The following is an 18,147-nucleotide window of genomic DNA, read 5'->3' on the forward strand; positions in this document are numbered from 1 at the left end:
AACCTATGGCACGGGTGCCACAGTTGGCGCGTGGAGCCATATCTGCTGGCACGCGAGCCGTTGCCCTAGCTCAGCTCCAATGTGCACGTGTGTGCTGGTCAGCTGATTTTTGGTTTGTGCAGAGGCTCTGGGAGGGGCGTTTTCGGCTTCCAGAGAGCCTCCGGGGGGATGGGGAAGAGCCTTTTCTGTGGTGGCTCCATCCCTTTGGAATCAACTACCTCTGGAGGTTCACACTCTCCTGGCCTTTCTCAAGGTGCTGAGGGCACATTTTTCCTAGCAGGCTTGGGGATGTTGAACATAGACACTTGGTTCCAGCCAGTGATGGGCTACCAAAATTTTTACTACCACACTGTGGGCGTGGCTTATGCATTTTGTTTCAACATCTTTCAGTGCAAATTGGGAGCTCTGGAGCTCCATTTTGCTACCCCATTGCGTTCTCCTCCATCTGGGCAGTAGCCCACCCCTGATTATCTATTATCCTCAGAGAGGGGCGGCATACAAAGCTAATAAATTATTATTATTATTATTATTATTATTATTATTATTATTATTATTATTATTATTATTATTATTACATAAAGTGTATGTACACACACGCACGCACAGCTCTTCTAAAATTATACACATTCAAACTCATTTACTGTGATAGGAAACACATACCCAGAGCCCAGAAGGGGGGAAAAAAGAGGGGGGGGTGAATCAAAATTTTGCTACCGGTACTGTGTACCTGACTGTACTGGTAGGAGCCCATCACTTGTTCCAACCTACTTGGGTGAATACGATTTTAAAACGGTGTGAGTTTTTTTAGGTCTGCAAATTGGATTTTAGCACATTTCATGGTTTTTAGTTTTAAATTGGTTTAGTTTAACTTCGATTTCTTTTTTTCCCTTTTTTTCTTTTTATAAAATAATGTTTATTGGTTATATACAAATATATACAAAGAAACAATACAAAAACAGTGTTGACAAGACAAGGTGTTCATATCATAAGCATCTGATCATTGTTTCCAATAGGGTCGAACAAACCACATTTAACTTCGATTTCTATTGTGTCATGTTTATGTATTTTTATGTTGTAAACTCCCCTGAATCTCCGGAGAAAGGGTTGCCTAGAAACCAACCAAACAACCAACCAATAAATAAATCCACTCCACTCCTCTGAAACTTATTCTTAGTGTAATAAATCCACAGTGCTGATGCTTTACTCACCTGCCTTTTCGTCAGCCTGCCAGGGCAACCTCTGGCCTTCCACACCTCTGCTGTTGACAGTACCAGTTGCTGATTATCTATGAAATGTTAGGAATGTATGAGTGGAGCCCATCCCTGGACGGAAAGCACCGGGAGGCCGAACGGTGGTATGCATGCTCTCTATGTTTCAGAAATGGAGAAAGCGCCTTTCCCCACCGAATTTGAAGAGCGCATTAAAACCTAGAATCTCCCCTCCCGGAGATTGAGGCTCAGTCTACGGCATTCTAGGGGGATCTTAACCAGGTATTTTCAACCTCCAGGTACGTCTGTGGAATTTACAGTGGCTTCCTTGTACTTCCACATGCTTGTTTCCGTGCTTGGAATCTGCTGTACAAGGCACTTAGAGCAGATGGAATTATGCAGACTTTTTATTTATTTTATTTTATTGATTTGTCAATCAAGTCTAGGAGAGTTGTTTATATAAACATAACATAGAAAATAATGATTAAAAGGACAGTAGGACGGTAGGCACAATGGTGCGCCTATGCACGCCCCTTACAGACCTCTTCGAAAAGACGAGAGGTCAACGGTAGACAAAGATTTTTGGGGTTGATGGAAGAAACCACAGAGTCCAGTAGTGAATTCCAGGCGTTGACCACTCTGTTGCTGAAGTCATCTTTTCTGCAGTCAAGTTTGGAGCTGTTTACATTTAGTTTGAATCTGTGACGTGCTCGTGTGTTGTTGCGGTTGAAGGTGAAGTAGTCATTAACAAGAAGGACATTTTGGTTATATGGTTTTGTGAACTATGGTTAGATCCACTCGGTAGCGATGTCGTTGTAAATTGTCTTAATTTCAGAATTTCAAGTCTGGCGGAGTAAGGTATTTTATTGCGGGAGGAGGAGCGAAGGGCTCTTCTTGTGGAATATTTCTGAGAACACTTGATTGATGGGCAAAGCGGGTTCCATATTTTCATTCTGACTTGTAACCTTGGAAGACCAGTTGGAGTTAGTGTGTGTGTGTGTGTGTGTGTGGGAACAGGTTGGACAATTTGCTGAGTTTGATCTAATTAAAGGGCCTGCTAGAAAGCCATTTGTCAACCCTGCTTGGAATTAATTGCTACGCCGTCTTAATTGCTTAATTGGGCCACTGTTGCACTTGTGACCCAACATGGCTTCACTCCTGGTTACAGCCCTGATTAAACCAAGAACGAGGTTGTGTTGGCTCACAAATTATGTAGGGCCTTGTTTTCGGTGGGTGGAGGGGCGCCTAACATACCTGGTGGCCCGCTCTCGGATACATTGGCAAAACTCTCCGTCCCTCCTCTCTCTCTGTCTCCCTCCCTTGTTCCTCTCTCTCTCTCTCTCTTCCTCCTTCCCCTCTCTCTCCCTCCCTCCTTCCTCTCTCTCCCTTCTTCCTCTCTCTTTCTCTCTCTCCCTCCTTCCTCCCTCTCTCTCTCCCTCCCTCCTTCCTTTCTCTCTCTCTCTCTCTCTTCCTCCTTCCTCTCTCTCTCCTTCCCTCTTTCCTCTCTCTCTCTCGTCCTCCTTCCTCTCTCTCTCCCTCCTTCCTCTCTCGCTCCCTCTCTCCTTCCTCTCTCTCTCTCTCCCTTCTTCCTCCCTCCTCTCTCTCCCTCCCTCCTTCCTTTCTCTCTCTCTTCCTCCTTCCTCTCTCTTCCCCTCCCTTCTTCCCCCCTCCCTCCCTCCTCTCTCTCCCTCCCTCCTCCCTCTCTCTCCCTTCCTCTCTCTCTCTCCCTCCTTCCTCTCTCTCTCCCTCCCTCCTTCCTCTCTCCCTTCCTCTCTCTCTTCCTCTCCCTCCCTCCCTCCTTCCTCTCTGTCTCTCTTCCTCCTTCCTCTCTCTCTCCCTCCTTCCTCTCTCTCTCCCTCCCCTCCTCTCTCTCTTCCTCCCTCCTTCCTCTCTCTCCCTTCCTCTCTCTTCCTCCTTCCTCTCTCTCTCCCTCCCTCCTCTCTCTCTCCCTCCCTCCTTCCTCTCTCTCCCTTCCTCTCTCTTCCTCCTTCCTCTCTCTTTCCCTCCCTTCTTCCCCCCTCTCTCTCCCTTCCTCTCTCTCTCTCCCCCCTCCCTCCTCTCTTTCTCTCTAAAATCAGCATTATTGAAGCAAATAGCTGGTAAGGAGAGAGAAAACAATGAAACAATATTCTGGACAGAAGCAAAACAAAAACATCCAGTAGAAACCCTGTTGACTGCTTAGTAAAATGAGTGATACAGAAAGTTGATGTTTGTTTAAGCAAACATCTCGATGGATACATGTAGGAAATAACATAAAAATAAATCTGACTGTCTATAATTAGACTCGATTTACAGGTTATGCTTGATAGGAAACTGTAGCGATATTACTTCCTGTTGTGTCATCGGTGTGCTTTGTTTCTAAACACACATCATCAATCATCGTTGTGGCTCAAGCATCACCTGACGCTCTGTTTTATTTTGATTTTCGGTTCATGCCATTGGTTGGACAATGTGTGTGGTATGTTTAGTACATTTCACAAGGCCGGTGGATTCAGAATCTGACCAATTTTAAGTTTGGGTAGCTTTTTTTTTTAATTTTAGAAAATAAAATAGACACCGAAAGGTTGTCTTGTGCTTGGAAGTGAAAAATTGCACACCTTTGCAAATGAGAGAATCTGGACCAAGCACTGAAATAGAAGAATCTGGGTATGCAATAAAAACAGTCCTTCTCTTACAGTGGTTCTCAACCTTTCTAATGCTGCGACCCCTTAATTATTATTTATTAGATTTGTATGCCGCTCCTCATGTTGTGGTGACCCCTAACCATAAGTCGAGCGCCAATTCTCTCAACAGTGCTTGAAGCCGATTGGCAGGAAGGTCAGTGGGACACCCCCACTGTAAACACCTGATTGGTCGGATTGTAAAAATATGTCCCAAGATGCCAGAATAGAAGCTTTAGTTTCTAACACTGTGAGAAATTGTCTTTTCCCATGGTCTTAGGTGACCTCTGTGAAACGGTCGTTCGACCCCCAAAGGGGTCCCCACCCCAGGTTGAGAAAAACTGGGCCTTAGAACCATCCAGGAAGTGACAATTTGAAGTTACAATGGCTGTTAAAAAATGTATGAAGCATGGAACAAATGGTATATGTGGTTAAAACAAAACATAAAACTTCAAATTTAGTTATAAAATGAGGACTATCAATGGCGAAACTGTAAATGTGCTCACTCTCTTTTCCTATGATAAACAAGTGATTTATATGTAAGTAAAGTGGAAGAAATAGATGTGGAAAATATAACAGGAGAACTCAATTCTTTCAAGATAGATTTGGAGAAATATTAACGAATGTTAAAATAGAAATAGGAATATTGTAATTTAGAAATAGACTCGGAGAGACTTTGAAAAGGCTGTAAAACTGATCAGCTATTTGGTTTTTTGCATATCTTTTGTATGTCTGCTGCAAAGGTTGTTTTGAACCAGAAAAAACCTAATAAATATGATTTTTTTTTAAAAAAAGAATAAAAATAGTGTCTTACAACCAGCCCTTGCTATTACAACTGTCAAAATTTCTCCATGGGCATGTGATCAGAATTCAGGCAACCGGTGTGTATTTAATGACGGTTTATTTATTTATGGATTTATATGCTGCCCCTCTCGAGGTTGCAATCCCCATTAGCAACCAAAGTCACTTGGGGATGGGGAATCCCAATATCCTGTACAGTTGGGTACCACTAACTTAACAAAGCTTGGCCATAGGAATTCTGTGGTCGTAAATAGAGGACCGCCTGAAAGCCAGTTGGATGGAGTGCTGGGTCATATTTTTGTCCATCTGTGCCTCGTCTTTCCTTCTTGGCAAACTCGACCCCACCCAGCAGATAATTCTGGAAGAGGAGGAACCCTCCCGGCCGAGAAACAGCGATTATAAAAATATTGATGGAGAAATCGTGGTGTGCTTTTTGGCCCCTTTCCTTGTTACTGACTCATTCCATTCCTGTTAAATCTAAATTTGCTAGGCGGCACGAGGCGTCTGAGGATGTTTTTGTAGAGTCGGGTTGTTGGGGGCAATATGCTGACTCTGTAAACAGCTTAGAAAGAGCTGTAAAGTACCGTGAAGTGGTATATAAATCTAAGTGCTAATGCTGTTGCCCTTCCACCAATCCTCCCATTTCTCCTGGGAGAAAACAGGGCTGGAAAAAGGCAGGGAGAAGCCTCCGTGGGTCCTCCCTGGGAATCTCCTGGGAGAAAACAGGGCCGGAAAAGGCAGGGAGCAGCCTCCGTGGGGCCTCTCTAGGAATCTCCTGGGAGGAAATAGGGCTGGAAAAGGCCGGGAGAACCCTCCATGGGGCCTCTCTAGGAATCTCCTGGGAGAAAACAGGGCCGGAAAAGGCAGGGAGAAGCCTCCATGGGGCCTCTCTAGGAATCTCCTGGGAGGAAACAGGGCCGGAAAAAGGCAGGGAGAAACCTCCGTGGGGCCTCTCTATGCATCTCCTGGGAGAAAGCAGGGCTGGAAAAGGCAGTGAGAAGCCTCTGTGGGGCCTCTCTAGGAATCTCCTGGGAGAAAATAGGGTCGAAAAAGGCAGGGAGAAGCCTCCGTGGGGCCTCTCTAGGAATCTCCTGGGAAGAAACAGGGCCTCCACCTGTGGTTTCCCCCATCGCACACATGATTTGCTTTTCCATTGATTCCTATGGGAAAAATTGCTTCTTCTTACAAACTTTTCTACTTAAGAACCTGGCCACGGAACGAATGAAGTTCGTAAGTAGAGGTACCACTTTAGAAGTCTTAAGTGTTATCGCTATTGACATAAACTCGCAGGTGTGGAAAAAGCTGGGGAATGTTGTGACAGATTTGCAAACTCAGCTCAATCTCCTAATTTGTGGTTTTTTTTTCTTTTTTAGGGAGTCCCTCCCGGTGGAATTCCACGATGTCCCTCTCTGTACGACCCCAGCGGCGCAGTCTGGTGGTCAGGATCAATAGGAGCCAGTCGTTTGCAGGGGTCAACTCCTCCCACGACAAACCTTTCAGGTAGGCTTAGCAAAAAAACTGTTTCCAGGCGACGGAGATCGTCAGGGACGCTTCTCATTTCCTGCATGGTTCTTTGCTGGCAAATTGCGCTAAGGAAGCCCCTGGGGAGGTAGACGTCGGATATTTTGGGACGAAGCCCAATGCAACAGGATAAGAAGACAGGCCTGTTCGGTTTCAATAAAGGCCTGCTTGTTCTCCTCCTCAAACACACTTAAGAATGTTTTTACAGGTGCCTACCAAACCGTCTCTATAGCCATTGCAACATCTCACTTCCCCAGGAAGGACATCTGCCTATACACCTACTGTAGGCCAGTGATGGTGAACCTATGGCACGGATGCCACAGGTGGCACGCGGAGCCATATCTGCTAGCATGCGAGCCGTTGCCCTAGCTAAGCTTCTAAGTGCATGTGTGTGCTGGCCAGCTGATTTTTGGATCGCACAGAGGCTCTGGCAGGATGATTTTGGCTTCCAGAGAGACTCCGGAGGGATGGGGGAGGGCGTTTTTTCCCTTCTCCGGCTCCAGGGAAGCCTTTGGAGCTTGGGGAGGTGGAGAAAGGAGCCTACTGGGCCCATCAAAAGTTGGGAAACAGGCCGTTTCCAGCCTCCAGAGGGCCTCTTGGGGGAGGACATTGAATTATGGGTCTGGGCACTCGCACATGTCCAATACAGTGTGCAGAGTATTATTATTATTATTATTATTATTATTATTACTATTACTATTACTATTACTATTACTATTACTACTACTACTACTATTACTTTATTATTATTATATTTATATTATTATTATATTTATATTATATTATTATTATTATTATTATTATTATTATTATTATTATTATTATTTAGATTTGTATGCCGCCCCTCTCCGTAGACTTGGGGCGGCTCACAACAATAACAAAGACAATGTAAGAACAAATCTAATAATTTAAAAAACACTAAAACCCCCATTATTAAAAGCAAACAGACACACAAACATACCATGTATAAACTGTATAGGCCCGGGGGAGATCTCAGTTCCCCCATGCCTGACGGCAGAGATGCTCTTTTAGCACCCGAGGGGAAAAAAGCTTCACCATCACTGCTATAGGCAAATATCAAACAAACAGTAAATTATAACAGGGAGAGAGATGCCTTAACAGTAAGGTGACCAGTCATCCTCCTTTAGGGAGGACACTCCTTCTTTTGTAGGTTCTGTCCTTCCTTGAAAAGTGTCCTCTTGCCTGTCCTTCTTTTCGATATTTTAAAACTAATCTGTTAATCTCTGTATTCAGAGATGCCACACTGAATTGTTATGGGTCATGTGATGGTACAGTTCGGAAAGACGCGATTATGAAACGCATGCGCAGGGCTCAGGAGAACTTCACGTGTCTCGCCCTTGTCTCCCACCCTATACAGTGTTCCCTCGATTTTCGCGGGTTCGAACTTCGCGGAACATCTATACCACGGTTTTTCAAAAATATTAATTAAAAAATACTTCACGGTTTTTTCCCTTATACCATGGTTTTTCCCGCCCGATGACGTCATATGTCATTGCCAAACTTTCGTCTGCCTTTAAAAAACATTTTTTAAATAAACTTTAATAAATAAACATGGTGAGTAATAATCTAAATGATTGCTAAGAGAATGGGAAATTGTAATTTAGGGGTTTAAAGTATTAAAGGAAGGCTTGGGGTACTGTTCATAGCCAAAAATAGTGTATTTACTTCCGCATCTCTACTTCGCGGAAATTCGAATTTCGCGGGCAGTCTTGGAACGCATCCCCCGCGAAAATTGAGGGAACACTGTATATTATAATTCATGTTTACTTTTAATGGAAGTACGAAATGATTTCTTTTTCCAGTGACTATTATATTCAGGCAAGTACAATTCACGTTTTATTCATTCATTAATTCAACATTATAGAACCCTGTTTTCAACACAAGTGTGAAACAATTTAAATATAGATTTAGTAAAGTTTTATCGCTTTTGTTATTAAAGTTTTAGTTTTGATTGTTAAATTTTATTTATTCATAATGCCATAAATGCTTCATTTATTCACGTTGTACTTTTTTCTTAAATCTTTTCACCCTCCTTTTCATTGTAGAAAAAATCATCATCTTACTTAACAGGGCTTATTATATAGGCTCTTAAAGGGATAACAGCTAAAAACCCAATGCAACCGGATAAGAAGACAGGCCTGTTCAATTTCATAATGGTCTATTTGTTCTCTTCCTCAAAAAAACTTTTAAGAACATTTTACAGGTGCCTCCCAAGCAGTCTCCATAGCAATTGCATCATTTCTCTTCCCCAGAAAGCAAAGTTATTGTCAATTTGCCCCTCGCCTCTCTCTTGCTCTGTTTCTCCAATGGCCAAAGAAAAACCTGGGGATTGAAGGCCTTTGGATAGCATCATTTTAGGAAGAAATCAGGTCAGCTCTCTAATGCCTGTCAGTTGTCTATTATCTTTTAATCCTTCTTTGGTCTTGGCTCAGAAGCCTGAACACAAGATTCTTCCCTTGTAATTACTGTGGAAGGAAGGTTGGGATGACAAGTCGATCCTGGCCTAAAACCAAACTATGATGATTGATGGTTTGGCCGGTATCTATTCTGTCGGGCACTCTGGTAGAATCCTCCCAAAAATTCACAGGTACAAATTTCAGACGCACACACACGTTTGAAAATTCAAAACAATGTTCTTTATAATGAAAATTCACTTAAACCAAGCCCTCTTTTGGTATAGCAAAGAGCACTCGTCTCCAAACAAACTGGTAATTTGTACAAGTCCCTTATCAGTTCTGTGATACTTAGCTTGCAGCTGTGAGGCAATTCACAGTCCTTCTTCTTTCACAAAGTGAAACACACTTTGCCCTGGTTCAGTTTCAAAGCGGGGAAAAATCAGCACACAAAAGGTCGAAGTCAGTAAAGCAGTCACGAAACGCAACAATCAGATAATCCTCCACAATGGCCAAACCCACAGGCTGCTATTTATAGCAGCCTCACTAATGACCACAGCCCCACCCAACCACAGGTGGCCTCATTTTCTTTGATAATAATCTCTCAGTTGTTGCTGCCTATGCATCGCTCTCCGCATGCGTGGCTGTATCATTAACTCTTGTTCTGAATCCAAGGAGGAGCTAGATAATTGATCTCCTTCTCAGCTGTCTGCCCCACTCTCCTCCTCCCTGTCACTCATGTCTTCTTGGTCAGAGGAGCCTTCATCAGCAGATTCCACCGGGGGCAAAACAGGCCTGCAGCATGTGGATGTCTCCCCCACATCCACAGTCCTTGAGGCAGGAGCAGGGCCAGAGCTAACCACAACAGTATCTAGAGGAGTGATTTGATTGGGGAACTTTTATTTATTTGATGTATTTTATTCGAATTTTATGCCGTCCTTCTCCTTGCACTCAGGGCGGTTTACAACATGTTAGCAATAGCACTTTTTAACAGAGCCAGCCTATTGCCCCCACAATCTGGGTCCTCATTTTACCCACCTCGGAAGGATGGAAGGCTGAGTCCACCTTGAGCTGGTGATGAGATTTGAACCGCTGACCTACAGATCTACAGTCAGCTTCACCACATGGCTGGCTTTTCTTTGCAAAGAGGAACATGTTTTAATGGATTTTAGAAGGGCTCGAAGCCACTTTTCTGCTTTGTGCAATCTCCTAGATGATGGGTTTTAGAGGGGATCAAAGCTATTTTTCCGGCTCACGCAGTCTCCTAGATGATGGGGTTTTCAAACTTGGTCAGACCTCAGAGCCTGAAAGAAATAAAAATAAAAATCCCTAAAACCCATGATCAAGAGGCAAAACTTGGCGATAGAAAAATTAACCCCCTAGGAAAAAATTATGGTAACTATAAAAAGCTTTCTTGCACGAGGAAGTATCTTTGTATAAATGTCTATATTAAAATTACTTGGATTTCACAAAAGCAGATGGCCCACTTAGTGTTTCAAAATGTTCATCCATTAAGTGGAATAACAACAACAACAACCAGTCAGTGGTATTTGTGACACTTTTAAAAAATATTCAGTTGACTTGAGTTTCATGTTTAATGAAAAAAAGAGATATCAACAACAACAACAACAATAATACATTTTAAATATTCAGTTGACTGAGTTTCATGTTTAATGAATAAAAGATTATGATGATGATGATCTTTTTTAAAATAAATGTTATTAATTTTTAATAACAGACACACTGCATAAAACAGAGTATTATTATTATTATTATTTATTAGATTTGTATGCCGCCCCTCTCCGCAGACTCGGGGCGGCTCACAACAATGATAAAAACAATATACAGTAACAAATCTAATATTAAAGTTTAAAATTACAATTTTACACATTGATGGGTGCTCCCCCCACCCAACATCATTCATTCAGACCTTCCCCCAAATGAGGGTGTATCATTTTAAACCAAGAACATTATAATATTTACAAATTATAGAGGGATTCCAATTTATTCTTTATACCAATCTCTAATTCTACTAACCATCTAACCTCTTTATTTTCATTAATCATATTCATCTTTATATCCATAATTTCAAACTGGATGTGTTCCACCATGTACCAGTACCAATTTTGTATTGTCCATTTTGTTGCATCCTTCCAACCTAAGACTATTACCGCTTGGGCACTTTCTATAGCTGCTTCTTTAATTCCTCTGAATTCAGAAGAGAAGGATTTAGGTGTAGTGATTTCTGACAGTCTCAAAATGGGTGAACAGTGTGGTCGGGCAGTAGGAAAAGCAAGTAGGATGCTTGGCTGCATAGCTAGAGGTATAACAAGCAGGAAGAGGGAGATCGTGATCCCCTTATATAGAGCGCTGGTGAGACCATATTTGGAATACTGTGTTCAGTTCTGGAGACCTCACCTACAAAAAGATATTGACAAAATTGAACGGGTCCAAAGATGGGCTACAAGAATGGTGGAAGGTCTTAAGCATAAAACGTATCAGGAAAGACTTAATGAACTCAATCTGTATAGTCTGGAGGACAGAAGGAAAAGGGGGGACATGATTGAAACATTTAAATATGTTAAAGGGTTAAATAAGGTCCAGGAGGGAAGTGTTTTTAATAGGAAAGTGAACACAAGGACAAGGGGACACAATCTGAAGTTAGTTGGGGAAAAGATCAAAAGCAACATGAGAAAATATTATATGACTGAAAGAATAGTAGATGCTTAGCAGATGTGGTTGGTCAATCCACAGTAACTGGATTTAAACATGCCTGGGATAAACATATATCCATTGTAAGATAAAAATACAGGAAATAGTCTGGAAGACAGAAGGAAAAGGGGGGACATGATCGAAACATTTAAATATGTTAAAGGGTTAAATAGGGTTCAGGAGGGAAGTGTTTTTAACAGGAAAGTGAACACAAGAACAAGGGGACACAATCTGAAGTTAGTTGGGGGAAAGATCAAAGGCAACATGAGAAAATATTATTTTACTGAAAGAGTAGTAGATCCTTGGAACAAACTTCCAGCAGACGTGGTTGGGAAATCCACAGTAACTGAATTTAAACATGCCTGGGATAAACATATATCCATCCTAAGATAAAATACAGGAAATAGTATAAGGGCAGACTAGATGGACCAAGAGGTCTTTTTCTGCCGTCAGACTTCTATGTTTCTATGTTTCTATGAAATAGTATAAGGGCAGACTAGATGGACCATGAGGTCTTTTTCTGCTGTCAGTCTTCTATGTTTCTATGTTCCTTGTTACTAATACCGCCACCTCCTTTGTAATCACCCATTTTATATTTAACATGATGATGATAATAATGTCCAAAAATTATGCCAGTTTAACATCTCAAAATTGTCCCAAAATTAAAAGTTGAATTTCACTAGATTCAATAAGAGGGATCTGATTGCTTTTTCCTTAGAAAACTTTCCATGGAAGGCCATTGCTACATTTGAGGGTAAATTCCCCCCTTCTTTTCTTAGTCTCCGACAAACCCTATCAAGTCCACCCAGGTTTCACAAATCACAGTTTAAAAAAAAACAAACTTGTTCTAGATTGTGCAATCGACTTAGCAATGAGAAGTGTGGGAAAACTATACTGATACATTTTTCTTGAAAGATGTTTTTAAGACTTTTTGGTATTAGTACAGGGGTGTGAACTTGCTGTTTTCCCAGAAAGAATACCACCCTGCGTTATTATAGAATCTGATTATAGAATCATCCGGCCAGCCTATTCTATGATATCCTCTTTTTTACCTAGGGCATTTATCATCCTTATTATTTCTTTGGTAGGAATTTCCCTGTGTTCAGTACACCCACCGTCTCCAGGAAGTCTGGCTCCAGGGTCAGTAGGATGTTTTCAATGTCTCATAAATCCCCTCCACCCAAAGTGCCCCAGCCAGAGAGACTCGACGAAGTGTACGAAGCATTGAAGAAAGGCCTAAGGTAAGCCTCGCACACAGCCAGACAGAGCGGTTCGTCTGTTCACAAACATCTAATCTTGCCTTTCTAGTCCATGTCGTTATCTGAGGAGGTTGAATAGGATAGAATTCTTTATTGGCCAGGTGTGGTTGGACACACAAGGAATTTGTCTTTGGTGCATATGCTCTCAGTGTACATAAAAGAAAAGATACATTAGAATAGAGTAGAATACAGTAGAATAGAATAGAATAGAATTCTTTATTGGCCAGGTGTGATTGGACACACAAGGAATTTGTCTTTGGTGCATATGCTCTCAGTGTACATAAAAGAAAAGATACATTAGAATAGAATAGAGTAGAATAGAAATAGAATAGAATAGAATTCTTTATTGGCCAAGTGTGATTGGACACACAAGGAATTTGTCTTTGGTGCATATACTCTCAGTGTACATAAAATAAAAAGATACATTAGAATAAATAGGATAGGATAGAATAGAATTTTTTATTTCCCAGGTGTGATTGGACACACAAGAAATTTGTCTTTGGTGCATATGCTCTCAGTGTCCATAGAAGAAAAGATACATTAGAATAGAGTAGAATAGAATAGAATAGAATAGAATAGAATAGAATTTTTTATTTCGCAGGTGTGATTGGACACACAAGGAATTTGTCATTGGTGCATATGCTCTCAGTGTACATAGAAGAAAAGATACATTAGAATAGAGTAGAATAGAATAGAGTAGAATAGAATAGAATTTTTTATTTCCCAGGTGTGATTGGACACATAAGGAATTTGTCTTTGGTGCATATACTCTCAGTGTACATAGAAGAAACAATACATTAGAATGAATAGAATAGAACAGAATAGAATAGAATAGAATTTTTATTGCCCAGGTGTGATTGGACACACAAGGAATTTGTCTTTGGTGCATATGTTCTCAGTGTACATAAAAGAAAAGATACATTAGAATAAATAGGATAGAATAGAATAGAGTTCTTTATTGGTCAAGTGTGATTGGACACACAAGGAATTTGTGTTTGGTGCATATGTTCTCAGTGTACATAAAATGAAAAGATACATTAGAATAAATAGGATAGAATAGAATAGAATTTTTTATTTCCCAGGTGTGATTGGACACACAAGAAATTTGTCTTTGGTGCATATGCTCTCAGTGTACATAAAAGAAAAGATACATTAGAATAGAATAGAATAGAATAGAATTTTTTATTGCCTAGGTGTGATTGGACACACAAGAAATTTGTTATTGGTGCATATGCTCTTAATATGTCAGCATCTATTGCCCCCAACAATCTGGTTCCTCATTTTACCCACCTTGGAAGGATGGAAGGCTGAGTCAATCTTGAGCCTGGTGAGATTCGATCTGTCAAACCGCTGGCAGCTGGTAGCCAGAATTAGCCTGCAGTACTGCACTCTAACCACTGCACCACCGATGCTCTTAATAAAAGGAGGATATGAACACATGACTAAATAAATACTTAAATACCGCCCTGTTGTGTTGGGCAAGGCCACTCTGCTCTCCAAAGCTGCGGTAACAATGAAGATTTGAATATAACAGTTAAGGCCCCGAACTAGAAAACAGAAGATTGTGAGTTCTAGTCCCAGCTGAGACATAACCCAGTGACTTTGGGCCGGTCACTCTCTCTGTCTCTCTCTCAGCCACAGTAGAAATGTGGCAGGCCTGGGGGCTGAAAGGTAAAAGATGGTTTCCAGGTGTGATAGGAAGCGGGAAAGAGCAAAGCACTTTTGAAATCCTGTCAAAAAAACTGCAAGGACCTGTCCAGGCCATTGGCAGGAACTGACCCTGAATCAAAGGCCATTCAGCTTTGTGTAAATGCAGTGGACACTGATTCCCTCCTCCCCTCCGCCTAAAGTTTAACTTGTAGATCAAGAGTGTGGATAGCATGGTGGGAATTGACCGAAAGGACGTGTTCTGCTCTTGGGTTTTACTGCCAAGGATAACATCCTGCGCGAACTTGGGAAGTCCCTTGAATTGGGGAACCGGGATGCTTCGAGCCCTCATCCTCCAACTTCAGCTGGCTGGGGAATTCTGGGAGTTGAAGTCCAAATATCTTCAAGTTGTCAAGGTTGGGAAACACTGCTCCAACTGATGGGGAGATTTTTCTGCTTTCTGTGCTCAGCCCCTTCCATCTTCACCTTCCTTTGCAGTGCTTACTTGGAAGTACACCAGCAGGAATTGGAGAAACTGAGTATCCAGATCCGCGAATCCAAGAGGAATTCTCGCTTGGTGAGTGACGCAGTCCCTGTTGGACACCGCCTAGCTTTGATGGATGGAAGACTTTGTATACGTATTTAGTAAGATCTGCATTGCATATGTATTGAGAATATTGATTGCTGTATTTGTGAACGACTAGGACTGTTACCGACTACGATATTTGCCTAATGTAAATAATATTTATACATTTAAGGTACGTGATCCGCTTATTTGAAATACTGCTCGTATCTCTGGGTTATTAGCTGGATATCTGCTACCTCCACGTTTTCCTCTGCGCAGGGGTAGCTCAGCTTACTCCTTAACACCTAACAAGCATCAAGGACTCCACAGTTTAGCCTTGAGCTACAAATATTTATTTATTTATTATTATTTATTTATTGGATTTGTATGCCACCCCTTTTCTATTGGCTTCTATTCAGCAGTTCCTGACTTTTTCCCCTTCTTCTCTTTTTCTCCTTCAGGGCTTCCTCTACGACCTTGACAAGGTAAGACCTGCTGGGAAAGAAGCTGAGACCCCAAGGGACTAAGTTAGGCAGGACAGGATTGCATCTCTGCATGTAAAATATCGTCCTTTCAATCTTGGATCCGTCTCCTCTCTCTCTCTCTGCTTTTGTAGAGCCGTCTTGCTGATGGTGGTGGAACTCATTGATTTAGCGGAAACCCTGTACCCACCGTCTTTCCTTCCTTCCTTCCTTCCTTCCTTCCTTCCTTCCTTCCTCTTCCTTCCTTCCCTCTCTCCTTCCTTCCCTCCCTCTCTCCTTCCTTCCCTCCCTCCTTCCCTCCCTCCATCCTTCTTTCCTTCCTCCCTTCCCTCCCTCCCTCTCTCCTTCCTTCCCTCCCTCCCTCCTTCTTTCCTTCTTTCCTTCCTCCCTTCCTCCTTCCCTTCCTTCCCTCCCTCCTTCCCTCCCTCCTTCCTTCCCTCCCTCCTTCCCTCCCTCCCTCCTTCCTTCCCTCCCTCCGTCCCTCCTTCCTTCCCTCCCTCCCTCCTTTCTTCCCTCCTTCCCTCTCTTCCTCCCTCCTTCCTTCCCTCCCTCCCTCCTTCCCTCCCTCCTTCCCTCCCTCCCTCCCTCCTTCCTTCCCTCCCTCCCTCCCTCCTTCCTTCCTTCCCTCCCTCCTTCCTTCCCTCCCTCCTTCCTTCCTTCCTTCCTTCCTTCCTTCCTTCCTCCCTTCCTCCCTCCCTCCCTCCCTCTTTTCCTGTCCTCTCTAGGACTTGCTGCCTCAAACTTTTACTTCCTCAAAGCAACCTCAAGAGCATTAAAGGAGCTAAGATGTAGGAATTTGCTCCTCTCTCTCGGAATCAGTAACCGAATAAGGGAGGGAGTAACTCTACTGAAATAAGCCATGGAACTTTCTTGTCTTTGGGTAGCAAATGAAGGGGAATCCTGGATTCCCCCCATCCCTTGTTGGAAGAAATTGGGGTGAAGGCCGAAGGTTTTTAATGGATGTCTGTAGAAACTCTCAGTCATTCTAGTTATGGTTGTCCTAAAGGTGCTTTTTCAGGAGGCAATAGCAATAGCATTTAGACTTATATACCGCTTCACGGTGCTTTACAGCCCTCTCTAAGCAGTTTACAGAGAGTAAGCTTATTTCCCCCAGCAATTTGGGTCCTCATTTTACCCACCTTGGAAGGGTGGAAGGCTGAGTGAACTGGAAGGAAGGAAGGAAGGAAGGAAGGAAGGAAGGAAGATAGCAATAGACTTATATAGACTTATATACTTTTGCAGCCCTCTCTAAGCAGTTTACAGAGGGTAAGGATATTGCCCTTGACAATTTTGGGTCCTCGTTTTACTGACCTTGGAAGGGTGGAAGGCTGAGTGAACAGGAAGGAAGGAAGGAAGGAAGGAAGGAAGGAAGGAAGGAAGGAAGGAAGATAGCAATAGATTTATATACCGCTTCACGGTGCTTTACAGCAATTTACAGAGAGTAAGCAGATTGCCCCCAACAATCTGGGTCCTCATTTTATCCACCTTGGAAGGGTGGAAGGCTGAGTGAACTGGAAGGAAGGAAGGAAGGAAGGAAGGAAGGAAGGAAGGAAGGAAGGAAGGAAGGAAGGAAGATAGCAATAGACTTATATAGACTTATATACTTTTGCAGCCCTCTCTAAGAAGTTTACAGAGGGTAAGGATATTGCCCTTGACAATTCTGGGTCCTCGTTTTACTGACCTTGGAAGGATGGAAGGCTGAGTGAACAGGAAGGAAGGAAGGAAGGAAGGAAGGAAGGAAGATAGCAATAGATTTATATACCGCTTCACGGTGCTTTACAGCAATTTACAGAGAGTAAGCAGATTGCCCCCAACAATCTGGGTCCTCATTTTATCCACCTTGGAAGGGTGGAAGGGTGAGTGAACAGGAAGGAAGGAAGGAAGGAAGGAAGGAAGGAAGGAAGGAAGATAGCAATAAACTTAAATAGACATGTGCTTTTGCAGCCCTCTCTAAGCAGTTTACAGAGAGTAAGGATATTGCCCTTGACAATTCTGGGTCCTCATTTTACTGACCTTGGAAGGATGGAAGGCTGAGTCAACCTTGAGTCTCCAGGACCCCGAGCCACAAATATTCTCCTTGATGAAAACTTTTTTGAATGGTCATTAAGAGAACCGGTGATTCGCTACAGGCGTAGTTTCACCCCAAACTGGAAGTGCTGGGGGCACGGGAGGGTTGGTTGGCATTTTTTGCAACTTCATAAAACTCATTCACGTGACTGCAGGATGCTGCAGTCAGACACGACTGGACAGAGAAAACCTTTTATCTCTCTATATTCCTCTACCGGTTGAGTTTCTTTCAAAATGACATTTCTTTTCTTACTTTCACAGCAAGTCAAGTCCATCGAGCGATTCTTGCGCCGTTTGGAGTTTCATGCCAGCAAGGTACCTGCCGTTTCTGAATTCACCATGCCTGTAGGATTGCTGTGCCAAGAAAAGCTTTCTTTTTTAAAATTGTCCCCAAGGCAAAAAATCAGTTGGCTGGTGCATACATGTGCACTGCAGCTGACATAGGGCAATTATTATTGCCCTATTGACAATTGACAAAATTGAACGGGTCCAAAGACGGGCTACAAGAATGGTGGAAGGTCTTAAGCATAAAACTGATCAGGAAAGACATCATGAACTCAATCTGTATAATCTGGAGGACAGAAGGAAAAGGGGGGACATGATCGAAACATTTAAATATGTTAAAGGGTTAAATAAGGTCCAGGAGGGAAGTGTTTTTAATAGGAAAGTGAACACAAGAACAAGGGGGCACAGTCTGAGGTTAGTTGGGGGAAAGATCAAAAGCAACATGAGAAAATATTATTTTACTGAAAGAGTAGTAGATGCTTGGAACAAACTTCCAGCAGAGGTGGTTGGTAAATCCACAGTAACT

At 42.5% G+C, this 18,147-nt stretch overlaps 1 protein-coding gene across 5 annotated transcripts in view; it reads left to right on the forward strand.

The window, feature by feature from the left end:
* Positions 1-18,147, forward strand: part of RIPOR1 (RHO family interacting cell polarization regulator 1) — a 157,296-nt gene that overhangs the window by 105,435 nt on the left and 33,714 nt on the right. For 4 of the 5 annotated variants that reach the window (XM_070760325.1, XM_070760323.1, XM_070760326.1 and 1 more), the window contains exons 2-6: positions 6,043-6,169; positions 12,405-12,557; positions 14,721-14,799; positions 15,249-15,272; positions 17,598-17,651. In XM_070760325.1, coding sequence (XP_070616426.1) covers positions 6,069-6,169; positions 12,405-12,557; positions 14,721-14,799; positions 15,249-15,272; positions 17,598-17,651 — 411 coding nt within the window. In that variant the 5' untranslated portion in view covers positions 6,043-6,068. Of the gene's footprint in view, positions 1-1,160; positions 1,508-6,042; positions 6,170-12,404; positions 12,558-14,720; positions 14,800-15,248; positions 15,273-17,597; positions 17,652-18,147 lie in introns of those variants that run through there. The other variant, XM_070760324.1, reaches the window with a different exon arrangement.

Source organism: Erythrolamprus reginae, chromosome 9 (assembly GCF_031021105.1).
Source record: "Erythrolamprus reginae isolate rEryReg1 chromosome 9, rEryReg1.hap1, whole genome shotgun sequence".
Lineage (NCBI taxonomy): Eukaryota > Metazoa > Chordata > Lepidosauria > Squamata > Dipsadidae > Erythrolamprus > Erythrolamprus reginae.